This window comes from Pteropus medius, unplaced genomic scaffold (genome assembly GCF_902729225.1).
Source record: "Pteropus medius unplaced genomic scaffold, Ma_sr-lr_union100, whole genome shotgun sequence".
Taxonomy (NCBI): domain Eukaryota; kingdom Metazoa; phylum Chordata; class Mammalia; order Chiroptera; family Pteropodidae; genus Pteropus; species Pteropus medius.
The window spans coordinates 1-10,527 of record NW_024343732.1 but is presented as its reverse complement, the minus strand read 5'-3'; the positions used below and the strand labels follow the sequence as shown (position 1 = coordinate 10,527).

Sequence of the window (10,527 nt, the reverse complement as noted above, 5' to 3'; positions counted from 1 at the left end):
TTTCTCCAACCACTTTAAATGTCACAGGGAATGGGAGTAATTAAGTTTCTGAAAATAGATGTACATCCTTGGAAATATTTCTCTGTCTTCTCCGATTTGGCTTCCACCTTTGATACCACACAATCCTGTACCTGTCCATGTCACTAATGATCTACAAATAGCCAATCCCATGGGTACTGATTTAAATAATCTGAAATTTGACCTTTGAATGGTTTTTCCTCTTTGACTTTCATGTTCCCGTTCATTCTCTTCCTTTATTCTGATCTTTTTCTCTCGTACATTCTCACTAATTAATGTTAAATGTGTGTCATGTGGCTTCTACACACACACACACGCACACGCACACATACACACGCACACGTGCACACACACAGACCATGGGCTGCAGGTGATCAAGGCATGGGAAATGTATTCTGTGCTCATCAGTCACACCTGGAGTGTTAAGTTCATTCTCAGTTCCACAATTTAGAAGCAATACGACAAAGCAAAGTGAATATGGAGGACATGACTGGATCAGCAAACTGTAGCTAAAGGAGCTCTTCCCATGTTTTAGGGATCAGAGTAGACTAATGTGGGTGGAGATAGAAACAGAGCTGTCATCTAATAAGTGACATGTTTACGCATTCATCAGCCATGAAAAGAAATGAAGCACTGACACATGCTACAACATGGATGAAGTGACAAGATCATGTCGAGTGAAAGAAGCCAGACACAAAAGGTCATGTATTGTATGATTGCATTTATATGAAATATCCAGAAGAAGCAAATCATAGAGGTAGAAAGCAGATTAGTGTGTTCCAGGGACAGGGGAAAAGAAAATCGGGAGTGACTGTTAATGGTCGTGAGGTTTTTGAGATGATGAAAATGTCCTGGAACTATCGTGGTGATAGTTACACAACATTGTGAGTGTATTTAATGCTATTGATTATATACTTTAAATTGATGAAAATAGTAAATTTTATGCTGTGTGTATTTTACCACCATAAAAAATTTCTGGGCCCTCTGGATGTCAGCTCACTGCCACATGACAATAATGATAGTAATAGCAAGTAGAAAATGTGAGTCATTGAACTGCAGCCTGAATCGATCACTATTGGTAGTGGGAGCACTCACAGCAGCCTCGGCCAATGTCTGGGCTAATTAACCTCTGGTTTCGACCAACTCTATGGTTTACTCTCACCGATTCAGCCTCATTTTAGTCCTTTTCAACCCTTCAGAACCTTCCTCATTGCAGTGAGTCCTCAAGCTGTCCCTCGACATGGGCTGTTTTCAGCAGACACTGGGTGGCACCATCTGACCTCCCATCCCAGGGGCCAGTATGCTCAGCTGTCTTTTATGTTTCTTTTTGGGTCATTGGGAGCCTAGTGACTCTTCTATGTTACACAGGAACCCCATATGAGCCAAAGAGGCTGAGATTGAAACCCAGGGTCCTCAGGTTCATCATGCTGTAGAGACCTTCCACCTCTGCAACAGTAGCCCTTTTTAATCAGGGCCAAACTATGTGACCATAATACCCAAGAGCCCCCAAAGAGTTGAGATGAGAGACATGAGCCCCATTTATTTTTTCTAGCCTTTAGCTCACTCCCCTGAAGATTTTCCCTGTTTTCTTCCTCTGAGGAAGACACTCTCCTGTGGTTCTCTGGGAGAGGTGATTTGAATCCCCATGGAGCCTTGGGCCATATCTGAAAACATTTTTAACTGTTGTAACTTGGCTGGTGATGCTACTGGCATCCAGTGGCATCTGGATGAGGCCAGGGATACTGCTAAACATCCTACAATATACAGGATAGTCTCCCCTCCCCCAGAAAAGAAATGATCCAGCCCCAAATATCAGTAGTGCCAAAGATGTGAAGTTCTGCTTTAAACCATCTTTCTTTCTTCTTGGGGGCACTGAGCTTTATGACTTAGCTCTAGTGCACAGGGAGAGAAACTGGCTTAATAACATGGGGATGAAAAACTGGAGCTTCATAAACAAATTACCCCTCTTATGGAACAATAGCTGATATTTACTTAGGACTCGCCACTTGCATTCCCTGTGCTAGAGCTTTACCATATTTATCCTATTATGCATTGTTATAAGTTTGTTTCATAGATGGAGAAACTGAGGCACAAGGAGATTGAGCATTTTTCTCAAAATCACCACCTATTAAAGATGGCATCAGCATTCAAACCCAGTCAGAGAATTCTCACACTACTAAGCGCTCTGTCCCACTGCCCTCGATCACACTTGTCCGGGCTCAGGGTCATCAGCGCTGTCACTGGGAGGACAACACACTGCAGAGAAGCTTTCTCAGGGTCCCCTTCATGTCACTGTTCCTCAGGTTGTAGATGAAGGGATTCATCATGGGAGTGACCACCGTGTACAGGACCGAGGCGAATGCTCCCATGCCAGAAGCATGTGTCTGCATGGAACTGAGGTAGACCCCTAGGCAGGTTCCATAGAACAAGGAGATCACCAAGAGGTGAGACCCACAGGTGGCAAATGCTTTATACTTTCCGTCTGCTGTTGAGATCCTCAATACAGAAGACACAATCCGAGAATAAGAGAAAAGGATCCCAACGAGAGGAAAAAAGCCCATGATGCTGGTTACCATATATAATATGACATTAAAAGTGTCAGAGCAGGCAAGCTTGAGTACCTCAGGGAGTTCACAGAAATAGTGTGGGATTTCAATGACTGCACAGAAAGAAAGCCGCAGCATGCTTAAACTCTCAGGAAGGGCCCCCAGCATGCTGATGAACCAGGTCAGGAAGAGTAACTGGGCACAGAGCCGGGGGCTCATGATGGCTGTGTAGTGCAGGGGGTGACAGATGGCCACAAAGCGGTCACAGGCCATCACAGTCAGGAGTAAGTTGTCTAAAAGTCCAAAAACTGTGAAAAAATACATCTGCGTGATGCACCCTGCGTAGGTAATGACTTTGCTTCGTGTCTGGATGTTCAGAAGCATCTTTGGGACAATGGTGGAGGTGAAACAGATGTCAGAAAAAGACAGGTTGGAGAGAAAGAAGTACATGGGCGTGTGGAGGTGGGAGTCTGAGACGATGGCCAGGATGATGAGCAGGTTCCCAAAGATGGTGACCAGGTACATGGAGAGGAAGAGCCCAAAGACAACAGACTGAATCTCTGACTTCTCAGAAAGTCCCAGGAGGAGAAATACTGGAAGCCCCGAGTGGTTTCCTGGTTCCATGTAAAGGAGTGTCTGTCAAGAGAGAAGCAGAAGCAAAACGGAATCAATGACCAACAGGCATCTCAGAAACGTGGTTACCTTTAGCTCGAACCCAGTGTTCTGAGGAGGTAATGCATTTGCTTAATGGTCTCGTCTCTCCTATCTGTCACTTTGAGGTTTCCAAAAACCGCCATCTTCTCTTGTGTTTTTATGGCAAAGCTACACATGAAAACTAATTTTGTGCCCAAAGCAGATCTCATTTGTTCAGCTGTCCTGACACCTGATTACCCAGCCTTAGCCTCTTCAGATGTCTTTAAATTAATTTGTACTTTACTTTTAAATGCCCTTAAAATAAAAATTATAATTTTTATATTTAGTTTTTAAAACAAATAAAATACATACATACCGCTTAAATTATTATTTTTAAAAATTATTTATTCTTATTTATGCCTACAGCACCTGATCTTCCTAGGTGGTCTCCTATCCAAGTACTAACCAGGCTCGACCCTGCTTAGCTTCCAAAATCAGACATTGGGCTTATTCAGGATGTCATGGCTGTAGACCATGATGGTGACTCCACTGGGGCGTGAACCCAGGACCTTCTGCATGTAAAGCAGACATGCTAACTGCTACACTATGGAACCACGTCCTAATAATATTAAATAAAAAGGCATAGGTCTGTACGTAATTTCCAGAAGCTATGATAATGTCATGATATTTTCTTAACTAGTTAAAATGTATAATGGACCCATCATCAAAGAAAAAATTGAATTATCCATTAACTTTACCTCCCAGAAAAAATACAGTGCCAAATTACTAATTTTGAAATCTCATGAAACTTATTTACAATACATAAAAATTATTTGGGGGCATATGAAAATAAACATCCCAGTGAATTTTCTGAAGCCATTTAATTCATGATACTCAAAGCCAACAGACCTCTATAATAGCAGTGGTATAACAAAAATCACAAGTTAATTTCTTTAATTTGTATATTAGGAAAAAGCTCAAAGAAAATAACAATAAAATATATTCGGCTATTTATGAAGCAAACCAAATACCATGACCAGAAATACCATTCAACTCTAGAAAGAAACGAGCATTTATTTATTGTAGTAGAGCAAATGAGTAGGAAAAAAAAATCATCCAAATAGAATCATCTTATTAAGTGCTAAAGATATTGTATCAAAATGGTTCTGAGAAACTGTAAGTAAGATATTGCTTAACTATGATAAAATAGTTTCCTCAATCATCTGCTAATATTTACCCTGTCATGAAAATATTTGAGGAATCCATGAAGGTCACATAGAAAACAAATATGCCTGCCACTGCCACAATATGGTTTGAAATTTCAAACCAATGCAACTGAAGAGGAAAAAGCAATTATATGTTCATGTTTTGGGTAAAAGTAAGTTGATCACATTTTCAGATGATAAAATTGGCTACCTGAAATCAAATGGAACGATATTACATCTAAGAAGTCCTTTTTCTAAGGCTAGATTAAAAAACAAACATGTATCATTTTCTTACCTATTTCTAGCAATAAACTGATACATGATAGGGAAAAGAATCTTATTTGAAATTGTACAAAAATGTAACATACACAGAAAAGTGTCTGGCTCACTGAAGGTACTCAGGTAATGATATAAATAGTAACTAATAGTCACACTTACCAGGTGCTGGAAATCTGCTCACCTCTTCTACTGGATGGCCTTATTTGGTCTCCCTAGAAACAGATGGGATGAGAGTCTATCATTTGTGCCCATCACAGAGACAACTGAAGGTGGGTGTGAATGCTTGTTGAATGTGTGAGTAAATGAGGACTGGGATCCCTCTGATGTGCACATGCCAGTAAGGTGAGCAGGAGGAGACTGGGCACTGGGTAAGATGTCAGGGGAATCCGAAGGTCACATGGGAGAGAACTAGGAGAGAGGCAGTTCCTGATGAGGAAGAGAAGGCTGTGAAAATGATGTAGGAAGGAGGAGAGAGCAAAGGAGATGCTGAGAGAAAAGAGGGTGCCACTGAACCTGAGGCTTCCTTCTTGGTTAGGCATATGAACTTTATTGAACTATTTTTAATTATAGACTTTTCCAGTTTCCTTACTCTTGGCTGTGCTCCCAGGGGAACTGCATCTCCTCCCTCTTAATTAATTTCCCAAGATTGTACTATACTGTTCTTCCTACTCAGGTAGAGGAGTAGGAAGTGTTTTGTGGATCTTGTCTTCCCAGGCAGGAGAGCAGTGTAGGCAGCAGCTGTGCCCCCAGCATCAGGAAGATGGCATCAGGCATGGATGGACCAGGGTGATGTTTTCAGAAGGCATGAGAGAGTTTCTTTCTTTCCTCAGACTTGTGAAATGAAGGTGCAGGGAAACATTTATTGAGCTACAGAAGCTGAATTCTCATAACTTCTTATTAAATTAAATTTCTATTGTTGTGATCTTGGGGCAATATAATAGCTAGGAATCTGGAGACTGTAATTGAAATGGAAATTTTTTCAGTCAATTATGTCCTCTTGGGGGTATCTATGATGTCAGAAAAATGTGTCTCCTCCCACTGGGACCATTAAACCTGTTTATTACAGAAAATCCAAACATATGAAGAAGTAGGAAGCATCTAATGAACTCTTTTCCGTGTGCCCATCACTGGGTTAGACACATAGCCTGCCTTGTTTCATCAATAACCTAGACACTCAACTTCTACTCACCACAAAAGGATCATTTTTAAGCAATTCCCAGAATAGTATCATTTTACCCATAAATACTTAAGCAATTTCAGCATGAATCTCTAAAACGATGATTAAAAATAAAACAAGTAACTCCTCGTTATGCAAATCTAGTTAGTTCTTGAATTTTGAATGGTAAGCACAATTTGATTTCATATAGCAAGGTGTATATGTAGTTATTTTGAGTATGATTCTTATAATCATTCTTACTCTTTTGTAATCAAATGTGTGGAAAATAAAATAGAAGAAACATGGTCACATTTAAGAATATTTTTAAAGTCTCAGGTTTCTAATTTTATTTCGGAATTTTAAAGTTTCCATATAGAAATTATCTGGGGGTACGAATTTTAAAAAACACCTTGAATTTCTTCATTAGAAAAATCCTAATTTACTATACATTTCCCCAGAGTTATCTTGGTAAAGGGGTCTGTGTTTGACCTTTTACTTTTTAAATGTTATTTTTAATCATCATAAAATACACCTAACACAAAATTTACCATTGTAACCAGTTAACAAAAATGTAGTAGTAGGTACATTTGCACTGTGAAACCATCACCACCATTTATCCTCAGAATACCTTCCACCTTGTAAAACTGAAATTCCCCATTGAACAGCAACACTTCGCCCCATTGCCCCAGCTTCTGGTTGTCATCATTTTACTTTCTGTTTCTATAAATTTGACCATCCTAGGTATCTCATATAAATAAAATCATACTGTATTTTTTTGTGATGGCCTTATTTCGCTTAGTATAATGTCCTCAAGGTTCATTCAAGTTATGACATGTATCAGAATTTCCTTCTTTTGAAAGGCTCAATAATATTTCATTGTATGCATATACTACATTTTGCTTATCCCTTCATTTTTTGATGGACACTTGGATTGCTTTCACATTTTAGCTATTATGAATAATGCTGCTATGAACATAATTGTACAAATATCTCTTTGAGACTCTGCTTTCAATTCTTTGGTGGATACAGATTTTAACCACACTATATCCTTTAACCTCTTCAGTTGCTAATTAAATATTTTTAGGTGAATATTTTCTTTTTAAAAATAATTGGTTTTTTTCCAATTACAGTTGACATACAATATTATATTTGTTTCAGGTGTACAACATAGTCCTCACTCCAGTAAATCTGACACCATACATAGTTATTATATTATTGACTATATGCCTTATGGTATACTTTACATCTCCATGACTATGTTGTAACCACTAATTTGTACTTCTTAATCCTTTCGCCTTTTTCACCCATCTCCCCAACCCCTTTCGCATCTGGGAACTATCAAAATTTTCTTTGTATCTATCAGTTTGTTTCTGTTTTGTTTGTTTGTTAATTTTGTTCTTTAGATTCCACATATGAATAAAATCTTACGGCATCTGTCTTTCTCTGTCTGACTTATTCCACTCAGCACCCATCCATGTTGTTGCAGGTGACAAGACTTTATTCTTTTTTATGGCTGAGTACTATTCCATTGTATATATGTACCACCTCTTTTTTATCCATTTATCCATCGATGGACACTCAGATTGCCTCTATATCTTGGATATTGCAAATAATGCTGCAATGAACATATGGATACACATGTCCCTTTAAAGTAGTGTTTTGGGTTTCTTCAGATAAATACTCAGAAGTGGGACTACTGGGCCTTTCTTTTTCTCTTGTTATAGTCTTTGTTTTAAAGTCTATTTTGTCTGATGTAACTATTGCTCCCCAGCTTTTTTCTCTTGTTTCCATTTTTATGAAATATATTTTTCCAACCCTTTACTTTCAGTCTGTGTGTGTCTTTAATCCAAAGTGAGTCCTTTGTAGGCAGCATATCTAAGGGTCTTGTTTTCTTATCCAGTTAGCTATCCTATGTCTTTCAATTGGATCATTTAATCCATTCACATTTAAAGTAATTGTTGATAGATGTGTAGTGATTGTCATTTTACTATTCATATTTTTAAGTTAAACTTATTGGGATGACATAGGTTAATAAAATTATATATGCTTCAAGTGTACAATTCAATCATACATCATCTGTATATTGCATTGTGTGTTTCGCACCCAAAGTCAAATCTCATATTAAAAATTTTTTTTCTTCTTAAAGAAGTCACTTTAACATTTCTTGTAATACTGGTTTGATGGTAATGAACTCCTTTAGCTTTTTTTGTCTGGGTAATTCTTTGTCTGTCCTTTGATTCTAAATGATCTTGGTTATAGGTCCTTGTTTTTTATCACTTTTTATTTCCTGTCAATCCTTTCTGGCCTGCAAAGTTTCCGCTGAGAAATCAGCTGACACTACTATGGGAGCTGTCCCGACACGCAGGACCTAGTTATTGCGTAGAACCCGAGGAGGACCGCACCTTGAAGAGAACATGGGCGGGAGAAAAGAGTGGAGGCAAGACAGTGTTCTGATCAAGCCTCAAAATTTTATTTTCAAGTGGTTATATTTATACACTCAGGTGGAGAGGGCAGGGGCGGGACTGATCAGAGAGTATTTCGTTACAAGCTTATTGGCGACCACCAGAGAAGGTGATTTCTGCCTGGCTGGTCAGAAACAGATGGGCTGTGTGAAAAGTTGCAGGCTCTCGCTCTGCAGGCAGGGGGAATGGGGATCAAAGACACGAGATAAGGCCGGCGCTTCCCAGTGCCCTGGCTGTCCAAATGGTCACAGATAGCAGAGTTTATTCAGGATGTGATTCTTATCTTTGGGTGCAGGCTTAAGGCTCCCGACAGGGAGCTCCCTTGTAGGTAACTAGATGCTTTTCTCTTGCTGCGTTTAAGAGTTTCTCTTTGTTTTTAACTTTTGGAATTTTAATTATGATGTGTCTTGGTGTAGGCCTCTTTGGGTTCATCTCGTGTGGGACTCTGCATGTGCTGGTATTGTACATCTATTTCCTTCATCAGGTTGGGGGAGTTTTTCATCCTTATTTCTTCAAATATGTTTTCAATCCCTTGCTCTTTCACTTCATCCTCTGGTACTCCGATGATATAAATGTTGTTATCCTAGAGGCTCTTTCAAATATCCTCATTTTTTTAAAATTCTTTTTTCTTTTTCCTGTTCTGATTCGATATATTCTGCTACCTTATTTTCTAAATTGCTGATTTGAACTTCTCCTTCATCTAATCTACCTTTGATTTCCTCTAATGCATCCTTTATTTCAGTTACTGTATTCCTCATTTCTGACTGGTTCTTTGTGTTTTCTATCTCCATTTTTATGTTTCTCATCTCTTTGTTGAAGTTCTTGCTGTCATCGAGCATCCTTATAATCAGTGTTTGAACTCTGAATCTGGTAGATTGCTTGTCTCCATTCAGTTTAGTTTTTTTTTCCCCTTTGAGCTTTGTTCTGTTCTTTCATTTTGGAAATGTTTCTTTGTGTCCCCATTTTGGCTGCCTCTTTGTATTTGTTTCTATGCCTTAGGTGGAGCTGTTATGTTTCCTGGTTTTAGTAGAGTGGCTATATGTGGTAAGTGTCCTGTGGGGCTCAGTAGCACAGTCTCCTTGGTCACTTGAGCTGGTTGCTTCAGGTGTGTCCCTTGTGTGGGTTGTGCGTGCCATCCTGTTTTGTAGAGGAGTCTTGATTGCTGTTTGTAGGTCAGTAGAAAGGGTTGACCCTACGCTGATTGGTTGTGAGGACTGGCCATGACTATAGTGGAGGAACTGTTGTGCAGGGGCTGACCATGTGGAGCAGGATTCACTTTAACAAGGCTCTGGTGCCTGCCCAGTCTGCCCTTTGGGTGTGTTGTCTGTGAAAGCAGCCTGGTGGTGCTCTGGTGCAGTCTGAAGCTGGCCACTGTGTGTGCCAGCCCCAAGGCCTCCTGGGATGGGCCCCGCCTCAAGGCAAGTTTAACTGTTGCCTGTGCCCTGGCCCAAGCCACTTGGCATGAGCCTCAAAGTGATTAGCAGATGTCTTCTACCTGTGCTGGGCTTAGAGTGCCTGGGAGAAGGTAAGCTGTGAACTGAGGCTAGCTGTTGCTAGAGCTGAACTTGGGCAGGCCAAGCAAGAGATACAGAGCATACTGAGGTCAGATGCTTCTTGTTTGGGGTTTGTGAGCCTTTGAGAAGTTTTAGGAAATCCTGCAGCATGAGCCAAGATAGACCATTTGTATAGAAAAACCACAGGAAGTGGCTTTGGTGGGTCCACAAGCAAGGTTGGGTGGGGTCACAGGGAATCACCAGGGTGGGGTGAATTGTGTTAGCCAGGCTGATGGAGACTCAGAGACGACAGCCACCTGTGTCTGCACACTGGGGAGGTGGGAGGGCTCAACAAAGGAACAATGGCTTCTGCCAGCACTTCTGTCTGGGAGAAAGCTGCCTTTCCAGCCCTTGCCCTGAAGCCAGATAATTCAGTTTCTCCCCATATGTCCCTGGCAGCTTTTGAGCAGCTTGTACCAGTGCTGGAGTTCAGAGTGAGTCTGTTAGTGAGTAAGTCTGTGCACAGACCCTTTAAGAGAAATGCCTGGCACTCCAGCAGGATTTTGTTTCATTCAGCCACAATCTCAGCTGGTTTTCACAGCAAGAAGTTGTGGAGATTGCTCTTCTTGGCACTGGAACCCTGACCTGGTGAGCCTGGTGTGGGGCTGGGACCCCTCACTCCTCATGGGGGGCCACTGCAGCTGAGATACATACCCCTCCTGATTTTTAACCACC

At 40.5% G+C, this 10,527-nt stretch overlaps 1 protein-coding gene across 1 annotated transcript; it reads right to left on the bottom strand.

The window, feature by feature from the left end:
* Positions 1-2,255: 2,255 nt before the first annotated feature.
* LOC120606456 (olfactory receptor 7C2-like) lies at positions 2,256-3,195 on the bottom strand. The gene has a single exon (XM_039867639.1). The coding sequence runs from the start codon at positions 3,186-3,188 to the stop codon at positions 2,256-2,258; it is 933 nt and encodes a 310-aa protein (XP_039723573.1). The 5' UTR covers positions 3,189-3,195.
* Positions 3,196-10,527: the final 7,332 nt, after the last annotated feature.